The sequence below is a fragment of the Phacochoerus africanus genome, chromosome 3 (assembly GCF_016906955.1).
Source record: "Phacochoerus africanus isolate WHEZ1 chromosome 3, ROS_Pafr_v1, whole genome shotgun sequence".
Lineage (NCBI taxonomy): Eukaryota > Metazoa > Chordata > Mammalia > Artiodactyla > Suidae > Phacochoerus > Phacochoerus africanus.
The window spans coordinates 35,259,089-35,286,514 of record NC_062546.1 but is presented as its reverse complement, the minus strand read 5'-3'; the positions used below and the strand labels follow the sequence as shown (position 1 = coordinate 35,286,514).

Here is a 27,426-nt window from a genome sequence, read left to right as displayed (position 1 = left end):
TCATTCTGTTCCTTTTACTCATTTTTGTTTTTTGTCCTTTTTTCTCTTTTTAGGGGCTTACCCACAGCATATGGAAGTTCCCAGGCTAGGGGTCAAACCAGAGCTGCAGCTGCCAACATACACCACAGCCACAGCAATGCCAGATCTGAGCCACATCTGTGACTGGAACGCTGTGTCCCATTCTGGTCACTGAACTAAGTGGAGCTGCAAGAAAAGTCCGAGACACCTGTATATACCTGCTACCTAGACAGAGGAGGGAGGGATCAAGGCACCTGGCTGCCTCGGATGGAACAGAGAGCCTCCGAGGCCTTGCTCTGAATTTACGGCAAAAAGAAAGACACTGGCTGGATTCCCCTGAAGCAGATTCAGATACAGGCTGTGAATGCCAGCCGTCTGTTTGGGAGGTGATCACAGGAAGCTCAGGGAGGGGTGGGGAGGTGACACAGGGCTTCCTGGAGACTGTGTAGTGAGTGTCTGAGTTATCCCTCCAAGGTGGGGGGGAGCTGGGGTCTCTGTGCACGGAGCCCCCTCCTGCTGTGAGCTCATCCACCCACCAAGCATCCGCAGCCTTGGGCAGAGGCTTCCAAGTGCTGGCAGTAGAGCCTGAGGGAGCAGCGACCCCAGGTGGACAGGCAGGACACCATCTACACCTGTTCCGTGTGCCTTGTCTGAAACTTTGAGCCCGGGCTGCCTCGGCAGATGTCTGCACCAAAGCCCCAACTCCTGATGAGGAACAAAGCCTTTGCGATTTTGGTGAGTTTCATAGCCTCAATGATTCATGCCCTCTGCAATATTAATCACTTTCACAAGACTGAAAATGAGCAAACTTTACATTTTCTCAAAATCCAAATTCCCTTTTCAAAATCCCTCTGCTTTCTTCCTTCCCTAAATGAAATATGTGTGCTCTGAGGATGTTGGCATGCTCAACTTACAGAAAAGGGGTTTTTTAATGAATGATTTTAAAACTTTCATTGTAATTTGCAACTTGTAAGATTCATGCCTCCTCTCCCTTTCCTTTCCCTTTGCCTCCTTACTCCTTATTCATTTCTCTTTTTTAAAAAAAAATTAAAATAGAAATTCCAGGAGTGCCCTGGTGGCTCAGCAGGTTGAAGATCTGGCATTTTCACTGCTGTGGTGCCGGTTGGACCCCTGGCCTGGGAACTTCCGTATGCCATGGGCATGGCCAAAAGTACAGAATGGAAATAGAAGAGAATAGAAAATAGAATGGAATAGAATAAATAAAATCCAAATAAGACAATTACTATCCCAAGGGGCCAAGTCAGCATTTTCTTAAGTTTCTATAGAACACCGCTCCCTGGAAAGCATCCTCAACAGGGTCTTAAAGTTGGGCGTGGGGGGCTGTAGCTTGGGTTGCTGCTCTGGCACAGGTTCGATTCCTGGCCCAGGAACATCCGAATGCTTTGAGTCCCCCCACCCCCCCCACCCCCACTGCCCCAAAACCCATTAAGATCAGACGGGCTGTGAAATCCCATGTACTCCATTCTTTTCCTGGAGCCCTGCATTCACACCAGCATGCTAAAGGGTTCTGAGGAATCCGGGTGACATTGTTTAGACACATATTTAGTTAGTTTCAGTGGATGTTTCCAGTGTTATTGGAGCAGGAGCCCTTATTATTATTTTTTTTTTTAATTTCCATACCCGCAGCATGTGGAAGTTCCCAGGCCAGGAACTGAACCCGAGCTACCACAGCAACCTGAGCCACTGCAGTGACAGTGTCAGATCCTTAACCCACTGCGCTATGAGAGAACTTCTTTAACCTTTAAAGCATCCCGGTCACTCCCCAGACTGCTAGTATTGGGTGAAAACCATTTGAGGAAATGCTCCTTAAAACACATACCCCAGCTCTCTCGGTACATCTGAAATGAAGAGGTGTTGGGATAGACTGGTGGGAGTCAGTGGGCGAAGGAAAATTGTAGCTCAGAGTTTGCACTGTTTGTTGTAACTAGGAAAAAAGAGAAAACGTCCTTATATGCCACTGATGTTTTGGAATGAGGACTGACTCTGGTCCATACTGAAATCAACCCCTGGCATGCCGAGTAGATTTGTCCCCACCAAAACCCTGGGCTCGATAAGTGAAGTGCGGCTCTGAGTGTCAACCTGATATGGGGGGGGGGGGAGGAATGTAATGAAGTAAGGAGCTCAGGCCATGACAATTGGTAGAGCCTCCCATTTCCCTGGTTTTAACAAGGCCTGCAACTGGTATCTTGCTGGCACTTCCATTTGGCAAATTTAAGCACCTCTTGGCAGGGTGTTATATTGCAAACCCAGGAGTTCTGAAGAAGACTTGTCTAACTGCTCTGCTATTAACTCCAGGCTCTATATGAATTCCACCCAACAAACTGTTCTCACTTCCTGTTTTTCCCAAAGGAAAAAAAAAAAAAGAAGACTGTTGCAAAAAAGTTTTTTAAAGGTAAATAAAAAGGAGTTCCCTTGTGGCTAAGGGGTTAAGGATCCGATGTTGTCACTGCTTTGGCACAAGTTTGATTCCTGGCCTGGGAACTCCCACATACCACAGGTGTGGCCAAAAAAAAGGAGACTCTCATCTGTAGTTTCCCATCTTTAACTGCTCCACCTGGAAATGAACCCTGTCCCAATGCCAATGAATCCAAAATTTTACTTTCTCTAATTCTATTCTATTACATAAATCCATAGATCAACATATTACATAAATGGGCTCAGAGAATCCATTCAACTTTTTTCCCACTGAATAACAGAACTCTGTTTTGATACATTGACCTATCAACACATATATAACAGAATCACCATTTTCATGGTTGTATAGTATTCTGGTATCTGGACCACACTTTAACCAGTCCACTGTTATTAAACCCTTAATCTTTTCTCCATCGTTCATTATTATGAATGTGGCCCCCAAGAACATTTCTTTTACATTTATCTGATTGTTTCTTTGGGTAGATTCCTAGACTTAGAAGTGCTGAATTTGATGGCTTGCATATTAAAGTTGTAGATATGTTATACATTCAGATTGCCTTCCAGAAAGAGTGAGTCATTATTTCTCCTCCAGGGCTTGTAGCAAGCCCAGTGCAGGCAGCTGTTCAGCTGCTGGGTAGGAAGCTGGAGGTGGTAAAAGGGAAGTGAATGTGACTAGAATACTTAGGTCACCACATTCCGGAAAGGCAGAGAGGGACAGCTGGCAATCACCGGGAGTTTGAGCCAGAAGAGGCATTAGAAATCCATTGATCTATTTCATAATTGAGCAGACCGAAAAGTTCACTCCAGAGGGGCTAAGCACACCTGCCCCAAGTACACACCCAAGACCAAGGACCCACGGTTGTCCGGTCTCTTAGAACAGATAGCCCTGAACTTCAGAGATAATTTCCAAAAAGTGAAAAACACAATTCTCATACAAATAGTGAGTATGCATCAAAGATTGATCTAACGCCTTAAGGAGAAAATCAATAGGATATTAAAGCTGGTCACAGGTGACAGAGACTGGTAAATAAATAGTGGACAACAGACTTTTACCTTGAACCAGCTTTAACATCAACTGTCAGCCAGCTTTGTGTGTATCTAACTTTGCAAGGTTAGATATGGGCTTGATACTGCTGATATGCAACCTTTTTTTTTTTTTTTGGACCTTCCAACACTGCAATTTTATACAGTTAACCTAACACAAAAGTGGCTAAAGTTGTACAGGGCAATAAACCCAAAACCCCTGGGGTTACTTTTTCTACCAAACAAATCTCATTTGTGACTTACCAGTCTACCGCAAGTTCTGTATCTGACTTTAGTGAGTCTGAGCCTTCATCAAAAGAAGAGTCAGGAGTTCTTGTTGTGGCTCAGCGGGTTAAGAACCAGACTAGTCTCTGTGAGGATACAGGTTCCATCCCTGGCCTTACTCACTGGGTTAAGGATTCGGCGTTGGCGTGAGCTGTGGTGTAGGTCACAGACGCGGCTTGGATCCAGTGTTGCTGTGGTTGTGGCGTAGGCACATGCAGCTCTGATTCTATCTCTAACCTGGAAAGTTCCATATGCTGCAGGTGCAGGTGAAAGAGAAAGAAAAGAGTCAAACAAAATGACATCCCAGGTAATTCAGGCAGGCTTGTTAGATGGTGCCCAACTGTGACTTTGAAGGGAACTTTTTTTTTTGCTTCAAGTTTTGCATAGTTTTCTTTTCTTTTTCTTTTTTTTTTTTTTTGGTCTTTTTTTTAAGGGCCGTACCCGTGGCATATGGAAGTTCCCAGGCTAGGGATCAAATCAGAGCTGTAGCTGCCAACCTATTACCACAGCCATAGCAGTGCGGGATCCGAGCCGCCTCTGCAACCTACACCACAGCTCACGGCAACGCCGGATCCTTAACCCTCTGAGCGAGGCCAGGGATCAAACCTGCATCCTCATGGATCCTAGTCAGATTCGTTTCCCCTGAGCTACGACGGGAACTCCTTGCATAGTTTTCCTAATGGTAAGAACAACTTTTGTGGCTGAACCCATGCGCAGATGGGTGAGGCTGACGGCAGTGGTAAACCTACCCACACTGGGATTCCCTGAATTCTCGGAGGCTGAAAGGGTGGCACATTTGGGTTTAGCTTTCGTTTCCCTTGGGATCGGGCCCCCAGCCTCCTGTTTCCCGGGGACCTGGGCAGAGGTGTCTGCTCGCTGTGTGGGAATCTGCCCTGGCCAGACTTCCAGCCCCAGACTTGGCAGAACACACCTCCTGAGAGCCTGTCACACCTGGAGGGGGCGCCAGGTGGAGCCCAGGAAGTTGGAAGGCTGGCTGGTCATCTGCCAGCCCCTGTGTTGTGAGTTCCAGGATGCTAGTCCCCACACCGCCTGTTTGTGATGAACGAGACAGCAGAGCAAGCCACTCACAGTTGACGAGCACAACCCCAGACCTCTTTGACTTCAGCTCTGTGAAGATGGATATAGTGCATTTCAATTCTAACTTGTTCTGATTTTCAAAATTTACCCTCTCTGAAATGATTTTGTATTCTGGAGTCCATGGGACATGACAATTATAACTGGTAGCTCTTTTTTTTTCCCTCGATGGTATATAAAATAAGACCGTGTCAGAGTTCCCTTCTGGCACAGCGGATTAATTATTCCAGCCTTGTCACTGCCGCAGCCGGGGTCTCTGCTGTGGCTCGGGTTTGATCCTTGGCCCAGAAACTTCCATATGCCACAGGTGTGCCACTCCCCGCCAAAAAGACTGTCTTATAACTGGTAGTACCTTAAATTTGATGAAGCACCTTGTATGTCTTTCATCTCTGTTGTTGACCTGGAGGCTAATGCTTAAAACGTACTCCAGGAGTTCCCGTCGTGGCTTAGTGGTTAACAAATCCGATTAGGAACCATGAGGTTTCGGGTTCAATCCCTGGCCTTGCTCAGTGGGTTAAGGATCTGGCGTTGCCATGAGCTGTGGTGTAGGTCACAGACGCAGCTCGGATCTGGTGTTGCTGTGGCTCTGGCATAGGCCGGCGGCTACAGCTCCGATTAGACCCCTAGCCTAGGAACCTCTATACGCCATGGGTGCAGCCCTAGAAAAGAGCAAAAAGACAAAAAAAAAAAGTACTCCATATACATTTCTTTTCTTTTTTTATTTCCCCCCAGTCTTAGGGAGTTGAAATTGACATCCAGCACTGTGTAAACTTAAGGTGTGCAGCATCATGATTTGACTTACAAAAGTCATGAAATGATGACCACACAAAGTTTAGTGAACATATATCATCTTCTATAGATACAAACAAAAGAAAAAGAATTTTTTTTCCTTGTGATGAGAATGCTTAGGATTTACTCTCTTAATAACTTTCACATGTGACCTACAGCAGTATTAATTAGTCATGTTGTACGTTACACCCGTAGCACTTATTTATCTTATAATTGGAAGTCTGTACATTTTGACCCCCGTCATCCAGTCCCCTCTCCCCACACCCTCACCCCCTGTCTCTGGTAACCACAAATCTGATCTCTTTTTCTAGGAATTTGTTTTTGACGTATAATTGATCTACAATACTACATTAATTTCTGGTGTACAACATAGGGATTCAACATTTCTATACATTAAGAAATGATAGCCATTGTATGGGAGTTCCTGTTGTGGCACATCGGAAAGGAATCCAACTAGGAACCATGAGCTTGCGGGTTCAGTCCCTGGCCTCGCTCATTGGGTTAAGGATCTGACGTTGCCATGAGCTGTGGTCTGTGGTATAGATCGCAGACTTGGCTCGGATCCCATGTAGCTATGGCTCTGATTCGACCCCTAGCCTGGGAACCTCCATATGTCACAGTGTGGCCCTAAAAAGAAAAAAAAAAGAAAAAAATCAGGAGTTCCCATTGTGGCTCAGCAGGTTACAAACCCAACTAGTATCCATGAGGATGCGGGTTTGATCCCTGGCCCACTCCAGTGTTGCCGCAAGCTACGGCATAGGTTGCAGATGGGGCTTGGATCTGGGCGTTGCTATGGCTGTGACGTAGGTGTCAGCTGCAGCTCCGATTCGACCCCAAGCCCAGGAACTTCCATATGCTGCAGGTGCAGCCGTAAAAAAAGAAAAAAAAAAGTAAAATCAAACTTCTGACACAAATGCTGAAGCCAGGGCTGGTGAAAACATTAGCACCAACTCTTAGAAGATCTTTGTTCTTCATGGTGTTTCTGTCAATTCGCTTGTTCTTTAACCTTAAAAACACAAAGCCGTGGGCAGTGATATGGCCGTGTCTGTGACTTCTGAGATCACTGAAGCATCTAACACATCCATGGCTAGACAGCTTTCAAAGTAAATCAGGACCTCAGCAGAAGGAAGGTTTCAAGGTAATCCATACTGGCTGCTTCCGTATTTCATGTATTGAACTACAGACACTCTATGTATCTTAAAAAAAATTTTTTTTTCCAAGTATGCACTAAATTTAAAGTTATGCCAGTGTTTGCTGTGGAGGGTCATTGCAAATGCTGTTAAACTAGCAAACAGCTCTGGGCTGGGCCTCTAGAGGTTGCACTGAATCTTTGGCCCCCTTCGCCAGCAGGGTTCTCCCCGCCTTCACGGCCTCGCCCGTGTTTGGTGGCGAATGTCTAGCAGGACAGAGCCAAGGAGGGTTTCTCTTACTCGTTGATAGAAGCAATTTATGAGAGGGTCCATGGTTTTTTGGGGGTGTTTTTTTTACTTTTTACGGCTGCACCCAAGGCATATGGAGGTTCCTAGGCTAGGGAACCAATCAGAGCTACAGCCGCCGGCCTACACCACAGCCACAGCAATGCCAGATCTGAGCCACATCTGTGACGTACACCACAGCTCATGGCAATGCCAGATCATTAACCCACTGATCGAGGCCAGAGGTCGAACCCACAGCCTCACAGTTCCTAGTTGGATTCGTTCCTGCTGCTCCACGGCTGGAATTCCAGAGGGTCCATGCTTTAAAGCTGATCCCTTCTGCTCGGTGAGAATGTAGCTGTGGCTCAAGGGAGATCTCTGCCTTGTATGTTCAACCTCAGGGGTGTGTTTTGGTGAACAACTGAGAACGGAGCAGCACCTTTTTAGTGGCAGCCACAGTGTCAGTCACTTCCCCAGAATGTCCAGCTGAGGTTCTAATGGACTGGCCGGAGCTCCACCCTCTCCATGTCCCAATTTACCCCCGGGTCCTGGCAAGAAATGGACAGGGAAGTTACCAAGAGGAAGGCAGAAGAGAGGAGGACACCCATTCATTCAACCACTCGGACTGTCCTGAGCTCAGAGGTCACTGCCGAGAGCAGAAGGACACTGTCCCTGCTCTGTGGAATTTACATCCTAGTGGGGCCCATCTGGGAGAACCTCCGACTCCAGGATGATCCCAGAAGCAGGACCACTGATATCAAGTGGTGAAAGGGGGAGGGGGGGGAGGACATCTTGGATCAGGTCTCCAGAAATAGGTTCAGAACTAAAAAGTTTCCTGAAAGTGGTCATTGGGAAGGGCTCCCCAGAGAAACTCCTAGTAGAGTGAAGCAGAGAAGGTCAGACAAGGGTCCGAGTTCAAGCAAAGTCCCCTGAGGGTAACTTTGGCTCCACCTTAAAGGACCGGAGGTGAGGGAGCCTGGAGTATTGATACCCGGTGCATGGTGTATAACGTATTTAGAGCCCATCAGCGCGTGGTAGAGAAACGATTCTAAGGGTCCTTCTCCACCAGAGAAGGTCTCTGTGTACCAGACAAAGGAGGTCCAGCCCTCCAATGAGGTATTGGGGGCTGGCTGTGTAGGGCCAGGTTCTCATCCCCCAAAGGCACTGGGCAAGCACCTAACGTCTCAGGTGCAAGCGCTGGTCTGACAGGAGGCCACTGTGCAGCCTGATGTTTGCAGGGCTTTTCAGATGCGAGGAAGGTCCAAGAGACTAAAAGCTGCAGAAAGCCTGGTCCATTGGTGAGGTCCCGAAGCCAGTACCAACGCACACAAGGGGCGCTAAGCTGATGTATAAACTGACCTTTTTTTTCTTTTGCTTTTTAGGGCCACACCCGCGGCATGTGGAGGTCCCCAGGCTAGGGGTCTAATCGGAGCTACAGCTGCTGGCCTACACCACAGACACACCAGATCCGAGCCACGTCTGCAACCTACACCACAGCTCACAGCAACACCGGATCCTTAACCCACTGGGCGAGGCCAGGGGTCGAACCCGCAACCTCATGGTTCCTAGTCGGATTCAGTTCCTCTGCGCCACAATGGGAACACCTAAGCTGACTTTTCTGCAGCTCCTCAAATTTTATATATATCTGTCCACTTTAAGTACGTCCATGCTTATCAGGCCCCTAACAAGTCCTGTGGAATTGTGATGCCTGGAGGTCATAGCACAGGGAGGTCTCCCCCAGGGGCACTGCAGCAGGACCTGTGTCCCCAGCAGACACAGGGAGCCATCCTGCTGTTTAACCCCACCCTGCACTTCCAGCAGGCTTTCAGCCAGACCACTCACTTTTCAGTCCTCCGTGCTGGGTGGTGGCGGGTAAATTGCTAAGCCCTCTTCCCCGTTCCCCACCCCCCCACCCCCACCCCCGCCTCCTGCCCCTGCAAATGCTGAAGGTGGTATTTTGCCTGGGGTACCTCCATGGACTCTTTCTAGGGGGGGAAGGGGGGGCACCCTGTGGCATGTGGAGTTCCCAGGCCAGGGATCAGATCCAAGCCACAGTTGGGACCTAGGCCACAGCCTGGAATGGAACCTGTGTCCCAGCGCTCCTCAGACACCACCGATCCCATTGTGCCACAGCGGAAACTCCTCTGTGGGCTCTTAAACAGCCCTGGGAGGAAATTCATGGGCGAGGAAATTTAAGGGGTCAGATTATTTCCTCAAGGATGCACTGCTTGAATCAGCAGGGCCAAAGGAATTCGAAGCCGGGCATTTGTCCAAAATTCTGCTTGTAAGTATTCCATTATTCACTGGTGTTTGTTTCTTCTAAATACCGCTATTTACTACTGTGAGCTAAAAACAGAAAGTTACACATGTCGAACCATTCACAGCTCAGAGCATGGAATGGGGATGGGGGCGTTGCTTATTAGCTTTTCCTCTACAGGAGTGTGTTGGAGGTATGCTGAATTTGTTTTGACTCTAAAAAGAAGTGAGATGAAAAGAAAGTGGGTGTTGAGTGGCTTTTTGGGGTTTTTTTGTTTTTTGATAAATAGGAAAGTTCGAACGGTGGTTAAGGGGCTATTTGGGATCAGCGGGGCTGAGGGACTGTGACATATATACTGTGGTGCTCTTTAGTTCTCCATTTGTCTTTTTGAATTTATTTGTTTTTGTTTTTGCTCTTTTTTTTTTAAACTCAATGAATTTTATTACATTTATAGTTGTACAACAATCATCACAACCTAATTTTATAGCATTTCCATCGCAAACCCCCAGATGGGCTTGGGGTTGGGGGCTCCATTTGGAATGAAAAATCCAGGGCAGAGTTCCTGCTTCCAGGGCCCCCCAGCCCTTGGGCGAACTGGGAAAAGGCAGCCTTCTGGGCAGATTCTGTGGCCTGCAGAAGGGCCCCCGGGGGCAGATGTCACTGGGTTTAAGGGCTTAGGGGCTATAGGTCCCGGGTTTAGGGGCTGCAGGAACCCAGCCCTGGTCTTATCATAGTCATGCCCTCATCTCCTCATCCTGACTTCACTGCACACTCAGCATTAAATGCAAATGAATGGGAGTTCCCGTCATGGCACAGCAGAAACGAATCCAAATAGGATGCAGGTTCGATCCCTGGCCTCACTCAGTGGGTTAAGGATCCGGTGTTGCTATGAGCTGTGGTGTGGGTCACAGACATGGCTCAGATCAGGCATTGCTGTGGTGTAGGCTGGTGGGTACAGCTCTGATTCGCCTGGGAACCTCCATATGCTGCGGGTGAGGCCCTAAAAAGACAACAAATAAAAAATAAAAATAAATAAATGCAGATAGATAAAAGGCCGACAAATAAACTAATACATCACAGGTAAATAGACAAAACTATCTGTGTCTTAGCAAAGAATAGGGGAGACTTCATTACTTTGAGATAAGGACTGTCTTTCTAGACAAGGTTTAGTAAGCAAGAGCCATAAGGAACTTTGGATTCTATCAATACTTCAAATTTAAGGAAATTTAAAAGACAGAAGAGCAGGATGAGAGGAAATCTTTTCAGTATTTGAGACAATGGATTCATATCCACAACTTAATATATCTTAAGAAAAATCAAGGAGTTCCCCTTGTGGCTCAGTGGGTTAAGAACCCAACTAGTATCCATGGCCTCACTCTGTGGGTTAAGGATCTAGCGTTGCTGCAAGCTGCATCATAGGGCACGGATGTGGCTCGGATCCAGTGTTGCTGTGGCTGTGGCCTAGGCCTCAGCTGCAGCTCCCTTTTGACCCCAGCCCGAGAACTTCCATGTGCCACAGTTGCGGCCATAAAAAGTAAAACGGAAAAATCAAGAAACCCCCAAATGTACAACAGATAAATGAAAGATGATCCCTCAAAGGAAGAAACACAAATAGCAGAAATATGCAGGGGAGAAGAACCTGCCACCCTAGACCATCTCTTTGGCATGCAAAATATTTGGAGCTGAAAACAGTCAACCTAAAGACTCAGGAAGAACATTTGACCTTCCCCCTAAATTGCTTAAAAGAGAGTAGACAGTGAGTTTGTTCCAGGAAGGGAGCTGTTACCATGGATACTGAGGGATACACAAGGTGGTGGAGACAGGAAGTCTGAAAATTCCTCTGTGTCCCATTGTCTCTGCAGGGCCCAGGAGACATTTGAATTTCCTTCCTCCCCTTTGAAGCCCCAAACCACTCCAGCAGCATCCTCTTTGTCTTTAGCTGAAAGTGTATTTAAGGTTTTGGGCCATTTCTCCTGGGTCCCTCCTGTCTTCTGTCAATTTAATTCTTTTTTTTTTTTGTCTTTTTAGGGCCACACCCGTGGCATATAGAGGTTCCCAGGTTAGGGGTCAAATCAGAGCTACAGCTGCTGGCTTACACCACAGCTCACGGCAACGCTGGATCCTTAACCCACTGAGTGAGGCCAGGGAATCGAACTTGCATCCTCATGGTTCCCAGTCAGATTCATTTCCGCTGCTCCACGACGGGAACTCTGTGTCCATTTAATTCTTAAACCAGTCAGAAGGGCAGAGGAAAATGTCTTCCTCGACATGTATAATCTGGGCAAAGCACATAAAGACAATAAATAGTCACTTAGACACATCAGATTTGCCAAAGCTTAAAGGTTTGACTCTTGCAAACGCTCACAAGAGAGGAGTTTTCTTTTTTTTTTTTTCTAGGGCCGCCCCCCGTGGCAAATGGAGGTTCCCAGGCTACACCAGAGCCACAGCAACGCGGGATCCTAGCTGCGTCTGCAACCTACCCCACAGCTCACGGCAACGCCGGATCCTTAACCCACTGAGCAAGGTCGGGGATCAAACCCGCAACCCCATGGTTCCTAGTCAGATTCGTTAACACTGTGCCATGACGGGAACTCCAAGAGAGGTGTTTTCAAAGAAGGCGAAGGCGCTATAGCTGGACCTGCCCCCAGAGAGCCATGTGGTACCGCCTCGTAGCCTCCATGTGCACAGAACCTGGCGTTTTCGCTGAGGTTTCGCACATGCACAAGGATGTCCATCACTGGAATGCTTGTGACAGCAAAATATTGGAAACCACCTAAGTGTCTATCAAAATAGAATGGATACATGATATTTTCCTATGTATATCCCTGTGGGCTTTATCCCTAGGGTGAAAAACCATTCCCACTTAAATGAATGAACCAAGGCTCCATGCGTCAACATGGATAAATCCCACATTTCCTTGGGTGAAATGAGTATAAGGAAGCTGTGCGACGATACATCGGTACAATTGCATTGGGTAGAAAAAGCACACAGTGATACCAGTCAAGAATGATTGAAGGAGTTCCCATTGTGGCTCAGTGGGTTAAGAACCTGACTAGTCTCCATGAGGATGCAGGTTAAACTCCTGGCCTCCCTCAGTGGGTTAAGGAACTGGCATTGCCACAAGCTGTGGTGTAGGTCGTAGATGCAGCTCAGGTCCAGCATTGCTGTGGTTGTGTTGCAGGCCAGCAGCTGCAGCTCCGATTTGACCCCAGCCCAGGAACTCCATATGCTGCAGGTGTAGCCGTAAAAGACCAAAAAAAAGAAAAAGAAGAAGAATTGGAGATCCCTGGTGGCTCAGTGTGTTGAGGATCCAGCATTGTCTCTTGGTGGCTCAAGTCACTTTGTGGCTCAGGTTCATGGCCCTGGCCCATGAACTTCCACATACCACAGGCATGGCCAAAACAAACAAACAAACAAACAAAAAGAGTGATACGGGGAAACTGATAATAGTGGTTCCCTCTGAGTAGATGGGATTATGGGTAATGGTCAAGGGAGATTCATTTTTAACTACAATAATCTAGATTTTTCAACGGCAGTGTATTCATGTATTATGTCTGTAATTATTATTAAATTTCAAAAACATAAGTACAAACCAGAGTTCCCTTGTGGCACAGCAGGTGAAAGATCCGGCATTGTCACTGCTGGGGTGGGTGTTTGACCCCCCCCCCCCGCCCCACCCCATACACACAAAATAAGTGCAAACATCCTTGGGAGATGTAACACACCATACAAAAAATAAAACAAAGAAAAGTGCAAGATCCCAAGATGCTCTAGCATTGGTCCCAGACCCTCCTCTATAAGCAAAGGGATGAAGCCTTCATTACTTTTCTGTTTCCATGGTGACAGTTCCTAGGGGCAAAGATCATTGGAAAGTTTATAAGACGCCCATTATTTTACAGACTGCTTTAGAAAAACTCTAGCATGGGGTGCACCTACCAAGAGTGTCTGGCTCAGCAGAGATGAACAGAATAGGCCCTTGTGGGGTCAGCAGTTTTTCCATGACCTGGAGGTAGGTCTGCACTGATAGGATTGTAAAGGCCCATCGCAGCCCAAGGCCAAGTCGATGTACTTGGGGAGTAGAAATTCCCTGGCTGAGAGCCAAGCCCTTGACTTTTCCCACACCCTAGGTTTGAAATCTTCACCTATATCAGCGACACATCCTTTTCAGAAGCCCTGATAACAGGCCTAAGTGAGTCCCGGAATTTGAAGAGCACTGGATCAGAAGTTGCTCTGGAAGCACTTTCTTGTTTTATTTTTACTTGACCTTCAAGAGAATTTTTCTCCTTTTATCTAACCCTAACCAAAAGAAAACAAGATTTGGAGTCCTGCCCTGCGGTTGGTTGGGGAAATTGGCATCTCGTGGGCAGGTCTGAGATGAGAGACTTCTGGGCAGACTGGGGGGGTGGGGCTGGAGTCTGGGAACACTGGTCTCTTGTAGATTCTGTCTGCTCCTGGGGATGAAGTGGCCTCTTTGTAGGCAGCAAGGGAGTTCCCATCTTGGCTCAGTAGAAACGAATCCAACTAGTAATCGTGAGGTTGAGGGTTCAATCCCTGGCTTCGCTCAGTGGGCTAAGGATCCAGCGTTGTCATGAGTGTGAGCTGTGTTGTAGGTCTCAGACGCAGCTCGGATCCTGCATTGCTGTGTCTGTGGTGTGGGCCAGCAGCTGTAGCTCTGATTAGACCCCTAGCCTGGGAACCTCCATACGCCCAAAGTGTGGCCCTAAAAAAAAAAAAAAAAAAAATGCTGGCACTGTACCGCAGGCAGTGAGGTGTATGGATTGGTGTTAAGTGTCAGCTTTATCAGCTCTCTGCTTCATAGCAGATCACCATTCATATGGAGAGTTTCACTGGGAAGAGAATTCGGGAGCATTTGGGTGCATGCTGCAGAATGCTTTAATCTCATAGTTCTATTTAATCATCCACCCCCCTCCCCCAGCACCAGCCTTAGTGTGGGGGTCCCAGGATGAGGACTCAGCTGACACGGCTGAGATGAGCTCTGGAGAGAGTCAGGTCTTTCTGAGCCCAAACTGCCCCCGCCCCCACTCCCCCATGCTGCCACACCACCAGGTCCTTCCTTGCTGCAGACTAGCTGCCTCCAGGCTGTACCCGCCTCCTGCTGGAAGTGTGGCTCCGGAGGTGAGGTTCCTGCTGACGGGAAATTACCCAGAATGGCTACAGAAGGATCCAGATCAGTGTAGATGCCTGCACCACACTGGAGTCCGGCAGGTCCAGCCTTGTCCAGGCCCAGCCCTGGGTGTGATCACAGGGAAAAAACACGGGGCTTCCGGAATTCTCCTGCCATTGGTCTGGCTGCCAGACGGTGTGAAAATCACCCAGGCTTTGTTTTGGAGCCCTGGGGCACTGGCTTTCTGAGCAGAATGAGGAAGGGACCAGCCCCTGGCCAGCCTCCTTCACCTCTGTGTGGTGGTCATTGGGTGCCCCTCCCTCAAGCCTGCTCCCCTGAGCGCTCATCCTGCCAGCAGACCTCTCTCCCTGCACCCGTCTCCCCAGAGGCAGAATGAATACAGGTGATACCCTGGTTTTATCAGAGCAGACTCTGCTGAGCCCCGACCACATCACTGCTTATGGAGTTTTCTGGAGATGCTGTGTTTTTGGTGTAAGAACTACTCTGTCACCAACTCAGTGCTCTGGGACCTGGTGCCCCATTTCACATACTGGTTCACTGGTTCAGCTGCTTCGCTCTGTGGCTGCCTTCCCAGGGGTCCACACATGTCCTGGGCAGCCAGGCAGGGGTGTGGAGGGCAGGGCTGGCTGGTCAGCTTGGCAGATGCTTAGTGCCCCCACCTTGTAGGAATTCTAGACAGGGATCAGGGTGTATTGGGGTCTTGGGTTGTATAAGTGGTTTTGGAGAAACAGTGGCACTAACTTTGGTAAAACACTCACATTGAGGCATTCTCATCATGGCTCAGCAGTTAAAGAATCTGACTAGCGTCCATGGAGATACAGGTTCAATCCCTGGTCTTGCTTAGTGGATTAAGGACCCACTGTTGCTGTGAGCTGTGGCTTGGATCCTGCGTTGCTATGGCTCTGGTGTAGGCTGGCGGCTACAGCTCTGATTTGACCCCTAGCTTGGGAACCTCCATATGCCACAGGTGTGGCCCTAAAAAGCAAAAAAAAAAAAACAAAAAACAAAAAAATTTAAAAAAAGACCCACTTATACTGAAGCTGCTGTTGGCTTTCCCATGGGAAAAGGTTAAACCTGAGGTTAAAATGGGGGTTCCCTTAGGTGAGTGGTAAGTTCTCTGCCTTTGCCCTCAAAGAATGAAGTCTGGAAGAACACGAGAACGTAGGCATGAGGTCAAACATCTACAGGAACGAAAACCAGTCAAACACACATGTGTCTGGGGACCATGTGGGTAACTGCTAAAGTCCAGTCAGTGCCATGTGGACATGAATCTACAGTCGCAGGGCCTGGTGGACATCTAACCTGTCTAAGCTGAGGTAGGCCCGGCTCTGGGGTTCCTTGTCAGGTCAATCTGTACCTTCAGATGGGTGAGTTGGGGTGGAAAGGGGCAGGGCAGGGAGATGGAGGGGCTGGAAAAGCCCCCATCCAGCCCCATAGGCATCCAGGCAGGTGCAGCCTCCATCCTCACCCACCTTTGTGTCTGGGGGTCCCCACATCCCCTTTCTGCTTTACAGATAAGGGGTGCTCAATCTGACAGCACTAATGGCTTGACCCCAGCCTAAACCCAGATTGGGACTTGAACCCACATTTTAAATTAGAATCACTCACTCAGTGTCTGGACTTACTGAGGTTCAGGTCCTTTATGCCTCTACACAGAAGGAATTCAGGGAGACAAAGTGATAGGCAAGAAATAGATTTATTAGGATAGGTCACTTGTGAGAGATGCACATGGGCAGTCAAGGAGCCTGTGCCCCCAAGATGAGGTGGGCTACAGTTTTATCATCCAAGGCGAGTCACCTCTTCCTTTATGGGAGTAGTAGCTCCTCCTTGGTATCCCGTATTCAAGTCAGCGGAAGGGTAGTCCTTAAATTCCTGCCCTGGGTTTGAACCTGAATGCAGGCCTCATCCCATCCCCCACCCAAAGACCCGAGGCAAATTCTGCCCCCACACACACCCCTCCCTCCCGCCACCTCCACTAGTCAACAAGCCTGCCTTGTTCTGATGGCTTTCTTGAGCAATTATTAACTTATAGTGATCTCCCAAAGTTCCATAGGTTTCCTTTTCTGTCTATGGTCCCTTACCAGGATTTCTACAACTCCCTGTGCCTCCTCCATCCGTATCAGTGTCACCCGCGATTTGCCATCCTGCTGCATGAGAACCTTTGTTTGCAGCATGTGTTTGGGGCAGAGCCATCTGGCAAGCCATTGGGGACTTTTGCCTTCAAATCACCATGGTGGGTGGGAAGGGGATGGAGGGTGGGGAGGCGGAATGTGCCAGACTGGGAATCTTTCTTCCAGGTTTGCCTGAGGCTGGGGCTGGCCCTCTCCAGGGCAGGCCTGTCTGTTCCCTGTGGGCTGTGGGACTGTCCCATCCAGGACCCCAGGCAGAGCCTAGGATGGGCGGGGTGACCTCTGCCCAGACACTCGGACATCCCTCAGTTCACCCTGCGCACTCCCTGTTCAGTGCCTCTTTGTCCTTCCATTTCATGCACATCCACCCCTTCTCTTCATTTCCTAATAGTTTTGAAGAGGAAGTATGTAAACCTATACAAAATCGCACATAGTACTGAAATACACCTCACTGGCTCCCTCAAATCTTATCATTTTGCCATTTTACTTTAAGAAATGAAGTGTCTGGAGTTCCCATTGTGGTTCAGTGGTTACTGAATCTGACTAGGAACCATGAGGATGCGGGTATGATCCCTGGCCTTGCTCAGTGAGTTAAGGATCCGGTGTTGCTATGAGCTGTGGTGTAGGTCACGGACGTGGCTCGGATCCCGCATTGCTGTGGCTGTGGTGTAGACTAGCGGCTACAGCTCCTATTAGACCGCTAGCCTGGGAACCTCCATATGCTGTGGGAGCGGCCCTAGAAAAGACAAAAAGAAAAAAAAAAAAAAAGGAAAGGCAGTGTCAGGGGTGGTTGAGCCCCTCCACCTGTGAACACCGCCATCCATTTCTCGTCTCAAGGAACAGGATGATAATCCATTCAGCATCTTAGAATCAGCTTTCTTTATGTATATTTATATGTAATTAAATAATACAGTTTTGCCTGGTTTTAAACATCATGTACTGAATGTAATCCCTTTCACCTTTTTTATTTTTAATTGTTTTGCTTTTATGAAAACTTGTTTGAGCTTTTGCGTGTGTGTATGTGTTGATGCGTTTAGCTCTGGTTCATTAATTTTAACGGCTGTGTCGTATTCTCTACCTCCATTTACCCATTCTCCAATTGATGGACATTTAGATACTGATAATTTTTGGTTTCCTTATAAGTAGCAGTGCGGCCAATATTCTTAGAAATATGCAAGGGTTTCTTTTGAGTGCATATGTGGGAGGTCTGTGTATCTTCAGCCCTAGCAGGATACTGCAACTTGCTCTCCAAGGTGGCTTCATGCCCCCCCCCGCCCCCACCCCCAGCACACCATGTGAAGGCTCCTGTTTTCCCACATTCCGGCCAGAGATGGAACCTGCACCACAACAGCGACTCAAGCCACAGTCGTGAAAACGCTGGATCCCACTGAGCCACAAGGAAACTCCCAGACTTCTGAATTTCTGCCACTGGCATGTGTAAAAGGAGACCCCCTGGGAGTTCCCGTTCGGGTGCATAGAGATGAATCCAATTAGCATCCAAGAGGATGCAGGTTCAATCCCTGGCCTTGCTCAGTGGGTGGGGGAACCAGCATTGCTGTGAGGTGTAGTGTAGGTCGCAGACATGGCTGTGGAATAGGCCGGCAGCTGTAGCTCCGATTCAGCCCCTAGCCTGGGAACTTCCATATGCCATGGGCGCAGCCCTCAAAAAAAGAAAAGAAAAGAAAAGAAAAAAAGGAGAAAATAAAATGAAGAAAAAGTTTATTTTAAATATTTATTTTAAAACAATAATCTAGGAGTTCCCTCATGGCTCAGCGGGTTAAGGATTTGGCATTGTCACTGCTGTGGCAGTGGTTATAGCTGTGGTGCAGGTTCGATCCCTGGCCTGGGAATTTCTGCATGCTGGGGAAGTGGCCAAAAATAAATAAATAGAAAGAGATAACTAGATAAATAAATAAAACATTATTAAATGTTGACATAAATAATGCAGGAAAATTAAGTACATTTTTTAAAGAATTAATGAGCAGTGACACTTTGAAAACAGCTGTTCTGCACACACAGGGCCTGGTTAGCCCCAGGAAAGATTCAGTGAAGTGAATGAATTCAGTGGGCTCAAGGATTCAGACCAATTTCCTGGGTCCCATGTAGCCTCTTCCCAGGTGTGTGGGTGGGGGGGGTGCAAGGCCACACAAACTTTCAAGAAAAGCATATATTTCCCCATCAATTCCCCATCACTGCTCCTTGCCCCACCTGCTTACTCACTTCCAACCCCACACAGCCCTCTCTCTTCCTTTTCTCCTAACAATCGCTTCATCAAGGAGTTCCCGTTGTGGCTCAGTGGTTAACGAATCCGACTAGGAACCATGGGGTTTGCAGGTACCATCCCTGGCCTCCCTCAATGGGTTACGGATCCGGCGTTGCTGTGAGCTGTGGTGTAGGCCGGTGGCTACAGCTCCAATTAGACACCTAACCCAGGAACCTCCATATGCCGTGGTTGCAGCCCTAGAAAAGACAAAAGACAAAAAAAAAGCAAAGAATAATATGAGAAATTTAAAATCATTAGAAGTTGACATGCAAACTATCTATTTTTGAAATAGACTTATCACTGTAACCAGGATAAGGATAGTATACATTTTTTTGGCCTCGCCACAGCATGTGGAGGTTCCAGGGATTGAACCCGTACCACAGCAGTGACAACACTAGATCCTTTACCCACTGAGCCACCAGGGAACTCCAGGATGGTATACATTCTAAGCCAGAGCATCCCTTTTGAGTTTTCACTTTGACCTTATGAGTGTGGGGGCCTGGTTTTGCCTGGATTTCTTCATTCCTCTTTTTATTCATATCCAGAAACCAAACTGGGTGTCATATTCTTTGTCTTAGGGTGACACCGAAACCTAACTGCTTCCTCTTTCTAAGAAGAAGCTGTTCCCTCCCGCTCTATTTTTTTCCTCTGGGGAAAGGAAATTCACAGAGGCAGGATTTTTTTTTTTTTTTTTTTTTTAAGAGGTGGTCATCTGGGTGTTCCTAACCCAGTGGCTGAAGTGGCAGGGCTCTGGGCACGCCTCTTCCACTTCCTGACGTCACACTATTTTTGTCTTTGAACAGCTCATTGACACAATCGCCTCGGAGATCGGCGAACTGAAACAGGAGATGGTGCAGACAGATGTCAGCCTGGAAAATGGCCTGGGACCCTCCGAAGCCCACAGGTGACCGAGGCAACTAAGGCGTCAGGCGCGCGATGGGGCGACATGAACCCCGTCGGCCACAAGGACTGTGGTTCCGGTCGCTCCTCAGGTTTGGGAGCTGGGGGTGTGGTGGCCACTCCAGAAGAAGCTCTGTAGGAGGTGGGAGTGGCCTAGGACCCGGTTGTCTGTGTTCACGTTAATCCGTCTGAAGGCTCTTGAACTTTGCCTCCTCTGCGTTCCTCCTGGCACCAGAACCCGGAAACTTACAGTTCTCCCTGCCATATGCACCTGCTCACAGTGATGGCACCAGTAAGGCAGCAGGCTCCTCCGTGTGCAAAGTAGAATTCAGTGTAGCCCCTGTCAGTCTCCAGAAGGTTTCAAGGCAGCACTAAGGAGGATGGACTCATTTTGCATTCTCAGGTCAGAAAAACCCCAGCACGTACCATGGCTCTGAGCCTGAAATGCGATCCATTGTATTGGAAATTGGATGCGATTGCAGGTGATGAAGAAACGGGAGGCGGTGTACGCACGGGTTAGGCATGTTACGTTGTGCTTCTCTGTTGTGCTTGTATTACACGTGGTCTAAGCAGGTTGTTAGGGACTGGCTTTTCTGCAGAATGGGGGTGCAGAGGTCGGGGCTGGGGTGGGGGGGGGTAGGCTGGAGGGGAAGCCCCCAAACCTCCTCCAGCTCTTAGAGGCTGTAGTTCATAGCCAGCAAGGCTCGAGGTCATGGCCAGAGCATAATCACTGCAAAACGGCACAGATGCTTGGTGCCTCGCAGGCCAGAGTCATGATCCACTTCCCTCTTTGCTCAGGAAATGGGCTTGCGGTTGCCTGGCACAGGGTGAGGGTGAGATGAACAGAGCTGGTTTTGCTTGCAAGTCATGAGCCGGGACAGGAGGAGTCCTGCAGACGCAGATGAATCAGGTGGCTCTGGTTGTCCAGGCAAGTTTCAAACCAGCCCAACTGGTTCCTTCCTTGGAGGAGAGAGCTGGCTGTCTCAGGGAGGCGCCCTGCAGCTGGAGGTTGGTGCTTCCACACCCGCGTCTCTGGAGAAACCGTGTTCCCCCTCAGCTGTGGAAATGCTCTGTGCCTTCCGTTTGCGCTCCTCCTGTACAAAACGATGGGGGTAGACCAGATGGTCCTCCCCGGGGCATTCTGTGATTCCCTTGACTTCAGTGTGATTGGCTTTGATGGGTTCATCTTTCCCCCCTGCATGAACTGGACAGATGCGCAGTGATTTTTGATTAGAGATTTTTCTGCCCCGTGTTCGGAGTAGTTCCAAACTTTGTGGAACTTTTAGCCTAAGGATTTCTCTTTACCCTTAACATCTCTTTGAACCGGTGACTGTAAGCATTCCATGATAACTTTTTTCCTTCAGATTAATGTCACTTATTCTTGAAAGCTAAGCTGGTTAACACTGAGTTTATGAATTTTAAAAGGCGTTTACTTGACTTTCGAAAATGGGAAACAAGGGTTCCTGTTGTGGCTCAGCAGATTAAGAATCCAGCTAGTATCCATCAGGAGTGGGTTTGATCCCTAGCCTCGCTCAGTGGGTTAAGGATCCGGCGTTGCTGCGAGCTGCGGTGTATGTTGCAGATGAGCCTTGGATCTAGTGTTGCTGTGGCTGTGGCGTAGACTGGCAAATGCAGCTCCGATTTGACCACTGACTTGGGAACTTCCATGTGCCACAGGTGCGGCCCTTAAAAAAAAAAAAACCAACAGCGACAACAACTTCTGTACCAACAGAGAAAACATTTGCTGCTGGTGGTGACAGAGTCTCTGTGGCTGAGAGAACCACTAGGATTTGTTACCTACGTGCATAATGGGAGGGAGTAGATTTCAAAACAGTTTGGTGAACGTGCAGATGTCCCTTTATTTCCATCCAGGGGTCACCTCCCCCTTCTTGTCTCTTCCAGGGACATTTGTGGGCTTGAGGGACACCATGCTGCTTTTCCTCGCTCCTCGCCAGCTGCCATTTCTTATTTTCTGGCTGGTTCCTTGTTTCCCTGACCTCATCCTGGGGTACCTCGAGCCCCCCGCACTCTCCCGTCTCCTCTCTCCAGTAAGTGCCTCAGTGTCCCCAGTAGGAAAATGGACATAAGACTGGGGCTTTACCTCTGAGTTGTTTGCACGATGGAGTCGTAGCTGAAAAGGACTGAGCATGGTGTTGGCACGTGGTGAGCACAATGTCTTGTTTCCAAAGAGGTCACTAGAGTAATTCCCTGTGTGATCCCCTCCAGGCTTGTGGCTTCGATACCATCTGTGTGTTGGCGATTCCCAGCTTCCATCCATCTATCCCTAGGCTGGTCCTCTCTTGCCATCTAGACGCTTGCATCCAGCTGCCTGCTCAGCCTGACCTTTGGCATCTCAGACTTAGAGAAACTGAGGCCGAGCCCTTGGTTTCCCTTCACAAACCTGCTTCTCCCCTGGTCTTCCCATCCCAGCAGCCACCTGCCTTCAGGTGCTTGGGCCTCGCGTCCACCTAATGCCTCTTCTCTCCAGCTCCAAATCCTGGTAGCTCTACCTTTAAGATAGATCCAGGGTCAGACAACTCCTCACCACCACTGCAGCAGACCCCTGCCTGGTGCCTCTGCTTCCACCTGCACCAACCCACCTTCTCTGGGCTGTTACCTGAGCAGCACAGAGGATGAGCGCGGTTTAGTTCATCTGAATCCAAATTATGTCACTCCCATGCCAAGCCCTTTAGCAGTTTTCCATTTAATACCAAAGTCAGGTGTCCTCACTGTGGCACACCAGGATCTGCAGTGTCTCTGTAACGCCAGGACCTGGGTTCGATCCCTGGCCAGGTACAGTGAGTTAAAGGATCCAGCATTGCCGTGCCTGAGACACAGGTCACACCTGCGGCTCGAACCTGATCCCTGGCCTGGAAACTCCATATGCCTTGGGGCAGCCAAAAAAGAAGAAAAAAAAAATAGAATAAAACCAAAGTCATCACCATGACCTTCAGCCCTACGGGATCTCACCCCTCCCCTGCCCTCCCCCTCTCTTCTTATAGGGTCCCCCCACATATCTCTGCTCCAGCCTCACTGGCTTCTGACCACTCAGACTTCTATCTTCGTCCTTACTGTCCCATCTGCCCGGAATCCCCTTCCTCTAGAAAGCATTCACCCATGGACCCTCATTTCTTTTTTCTTTTTTTCTTTTTTTTTGTCTTTTTGCTTTTTCTGGGGCCGCTCCTGCGGCATATGGAGGTTCCCAGGCTAGGGGTCGAATTGGAGCTGTAGCCGCTGGCCTACACCACAGCCACAGCAATGCAGGATCCGAGCCACGTTTGCGACCTACACCACAGATCACGGTAATGCCGGATCCTTAACCCACTGAGCAAGGCCAGGGATCGAACCCACAACCCCATGGTTCCTAGTCAGATTTGTTAACTACTGAGCCACGACGGGAACTCCCTGGACCCTCATTTCTTCTGTCGCCTCAGCTGGCTTTATTTTCATTTGCAGAACTTGTGCAAAATTTGACCTATATTCCCTTGTTTAATTGCACGCCTTCTGCCTCCCAGCACTAGAAGCAGCAAGAAACCCATCATTTTCCCCCTGGCTTCTCGCAGAAGCTAAGCTCTGTGAGAAGAGGGTTTCAGTCTGTGTTCAGTGCTGTTTTTTACCAGTGTCTAGAATAGTGTCTGGCATATGGCCTGTACTCGGGAAATGATTGTTGAGTGGACAAATGAAAGATGCCAGTCCTTTGGAGATGCAAAAGTGTTGGAGCATCGGAAGCCTCTGGCAGAAACAAGATGTCACCCTTGTAAAGCAATCAGGGGACCCCCACGTGGTGCATAAAAGAATGAAACATTGAAGAGTTCCCATTTGTGGCTCAGCAGTAACAAACCTGCCTAGTATCCACGAGGACCCAGGTTCGAGCCCCAGCCTTGCTCCCTGGGTTAAGGATCCAGCATTTCCGTGAGCTATAGTGTAGGAGGCAACCTCGGTTCGCATCCCCTGTTGCTGTGGCTGTAGCGTAGGCCAGCAGCTGCAGCTCCAATTCAACCCCCAGCCCAGGAACTTCCATGGGCTGCCGATGTGGCTCTAAAAAGATAAAAAATTTAAAAATTTTAAAAAGTAAAGAGTTGGAAATGTGCGATAGGCCTTAAGCTTCCGCCCTAGCAAAGCAAAGGGACCCGAACCCTTCCTTCTACATTTCAGCCTCGTTTCCTCCATCAGTTCTGAGTGACAGGCTGTTGTAGATGTTTGTCAATAGAGCAGCAGCTGACAAAATCTCCCCGGTGCCCTCCGCTAGCGTTTTACCAGAGAGAAGCTGGGAAGCCAGAGGAAAGATGACACATTGCTTGTTGTCATTGTCTCCAAAGGCTGCTGCCCATTTCCTTTTTCTCTCCACCCCCTTCCCCCAAAAGACGAGACTATGGGGAAAAAAAAAAGGCTTTTGACTTTCCCCTCCTTCCCCCGTGACTTCACCATCTACTTTGGGTGGGCAGAAGGGTGTCTATGTGCAGACACAGCAGCCTGAAGTAGACCCGCGCTCCACCCCCATCACCACTGGGACCCGTCACCTCCAGGCTGAGACAGGTCTCTAGAGACTCCTTTGTCCTCAGGTAGAACAGAGGGATCCATCAGAACAGCTTTTGGGGAGTTCCCGTCATGGTGCAGCGGAAACAAATCCCACTAGGAACCGTGAGGTTGTGGGTTTGATCCCTGACCTCGCTGAGTGGGTTAAGGATCTGGTGGTGTTGCTGTGAGCTGTGGAGTAGGTCACAGACATGGCTTGGATCCTGCATGGCTGTGGCTGTGGTGTAGGCCGGCAGCTACACCTCCAATTCAATCCCTAGCCTGGGAACCTCCATATGCCGTGGGTGCATCCCTAAAAAGCCAAAAAACAAAAACAAAAACAGCTTTCGGAAATGAGACTCAGGCTGGGTGTGCAGGTACCTGGTGATCCTGGCTGGACCAGGTCATCGAAGGCCACTGCTGCCCCTATTTACCGCTGTCATACCCTCTTCTGCCTCTGTCACTCCTGCTGTCCCCTCGCTGGGACACACCAGCCCAGGTGGATGGCTGAGGGTTTCCAGGCTCCTGAAGCTCCACCCTACCCATCGGCTCCATGACACAGAATTCAAAACATTCCTTGGCCAGCCCTGCCCAGTGCCACAGGGTAGCTGTTGGTCCCCTCCATTGGCCTCTTCTGGAAGGTTTTGTATCCCCGGAAAATTCCAAGCTTCCCAGCAGCTATACCACAGCGTTGACATCAAAACCACAAGATGCTCAGACTGCCTGGCCCTAGAACAACCCTTCACCCTTTCACTTGAGGTGGGAACACAGGATCAGGAGAACGATGGCTTACCGTCCGGGGAAGAACTGCACAGCCAGGGCCAATTTAGCTGCCCCGGGGCTTCAGAATGAAACCCGTTCACACCTAGTGCTGCATCTCAGAAAGCCCCACTGAAGTCAGATCTGACGAGGGAAAAGCACACCCCTCCGTTTGCAGTTAGAGGGATGGTCACAAAGTAAACACACCACATCAAGACACAGAACATTCTCCATGCCCTCAAGTGTAACCACTAGTCACGAATCTAATCACCACAGCCCAAGGGCAACCATTTTCCTGACTTTTATTGCCATGGGTTAGTTTTGCCTGTTTGGGGGCTTTGTATAGCTGGCATCACACAGCATGCATTCCGTTCCGCGAAAACAACATAAATTGTGTATCTGTTCTACTGCTGATGGATATTTGAGTTGTTTCCAGTTTGGAGCTTTTTTTTTTTTTTTTAGGGCTATACCCAAGACATGGAGGGTCCCAGGCTAAGGGTCGAATAGGAGCTACAGCTGCTGGCTTACACCACAGCCACAGAAACACAGGATCCAAGCTCAGCTGTGTCTGAGACCTACGCCACAGCTCAAGGCAAGGTCAGATCCTTAACCCACTGAGCGAGGTCAGGGATCGAACCCACAACCTCATGGTTCCTAGTCAGATTCGTTTTCACTGTGCCACGATGGGGACTCCGGGGCTATTTTTGAATAATGTTGTTGTGAACATTCTTGTGCATGTCTTTGAGGGAATACATGTGACGTGCTTCAGTTAGGAATGAGACTGAGATGTTGCGTTATAGGATGGTTATATGTTCCATGTTAGTAAATGGTGCTCAAGAGTTTTCCAAAGCCATTTGTATCAGTGTGCTCTTCTACCAACCGCGTGTGAGTTCCGAATGCTCCATTCTTATTTATACTTGTTATGGGCTGCTTTTTCAATTTAGCCATTTGGATGGGTGCGCGCGTGTAGAGCTTCTAAACCCACGATGGAAGCAGACAGGTGCGATTACCTGTATGTTGTGCCTCAAGTCCTTAGCTCAGTGCTGTGGGAATCAGGAACTGGGGACTCCGAAGTTTTCACAGAGCATCCTTTTCTAATTGTCTCATGTCTAGGTTCAAGGCTCAGGGCCTGGGGAGTTCTCAGCTGACAGCCAATGCATTGGGTGATATTTATGAAAACTGTGAAGTTATGGAAAGCATTATTGTGAGGGAGGAGATAAAAAGAGAAAAGAATCCAGAAGTGATGAGAAAAGGGTAAATACATATGTACCTTTTATTATTTCTGTTTCTGCCTATGAATTTTAGATCTTAAATTTGCAGCGGCGAAAAACTACCAACGAAATTCTCTCCGTCTCTTAGATTCTTTTCCTTCACTTTGCTCAGTACTTATGTACAGAAATATTCAGCATCTCAGCCAAAGGCATTAGTTGCATCATAACTAAGAAATGTATGGGCCCAAATCTAATACAGCTCTCCAGGGTGGGGGCAGGGTGGTTAAATTCAGAATACATCTGCTTCCAATAGAGTTTTCCATATTTAATAAATACATGTCCTCAACATGGGTGACTTCACACATAGAATTTAATGTCACTTCATCCTACTCCTTTCTCATCTTTTCCTCTTGAAATGTCACATACAGAGTAAGGACGCTTCCTTGATCTATAGCTACCGTTGCTCCTCTGAAGATTTAGGGGAATGTATTCACGAGGTCATTGGGAGGAAAGTTCAAGACATCCAATGCAAAAATCACTTTGCGTTTGTCTCCTTACATAGTATGTGTGTTGTGTGCAGTGTTAGCCAGCCAGACAAATATTTTCCTCTTTTGCTGTATCTGGAGACCTGCCTGCACCTCTGGCCATTGGCTCAAAGGCTCGGGGCCCATCTTAAAGCCCCACAGCCTTTGGGAGCAAGCCATTCCCAGAACCCATCACACCTGTCAGAAAGGTTGTTTTCCCTTCTTTCCTGGTGCAGCAGAAGCTCACAGTCATCATTTGCTATGGGGTCTTAGGTACATCTTGCAGCGTCTTAGGTCCTTTCTGAAAAAGGTTTGCTTTTATGAAAGTTTATGGCTTCTTCTTACGATCTATTTCTAAGAACTGTCAACATACATTTCCACTAATTCTAATTGGTCCGTGCTGGCCGGTTCACATTCTTTCTCAAAGAATATCTAATGGGAAACAAGCTAGAAAAGCTAGAAAAGCTAGAAAATCTCTTTGACTTGGGTTGAAAACAGTTGAAAAGTCTGAAGCCCCCAAGCGACACTATCGAACATAGCTGCTCTTTCTTTCAGTGTCAGCAGGACAGGTGGGATGCCTGGGGGGATGTCGCTCTGTTCATAATGAGCAGAAATAGGTTTTCAGCAGACAATGTCCCATCATGCCCCTTGAGGGCATTGC

At 48.4% G+C, this 27,426-nt stretch overlaps 1 protein-coding gene across 12 annotated transcripts in view; it reads left to right on the top strand.

Moving 5' to 3' along the window:
• Window positions 1–27,426, top strand: part of RIN2 (Ras and Rab interactor 2) — a 256,317-nt gene that overhangs the window by 167,220 nt on the left and 61,671 nt on the right. For 8 of the 12 annotated variants that reach the window (XM_047771604.1, XM_047771607.1, XM_047771605.1 and 5 more), the window contains one exon: window positions 19,660–19,760. The exons of 2 other annotated variants lie outside the window; for them this stretch is intronic. In XM_047771604.1, the coding sequence (XP_047627560.1) occupies window positions 19,660–19,760 (101 nt within the window). 2 more of the 12 variants (XM_047771612.1, XM_047771611.1) reach the window with 2 other exon arrangements.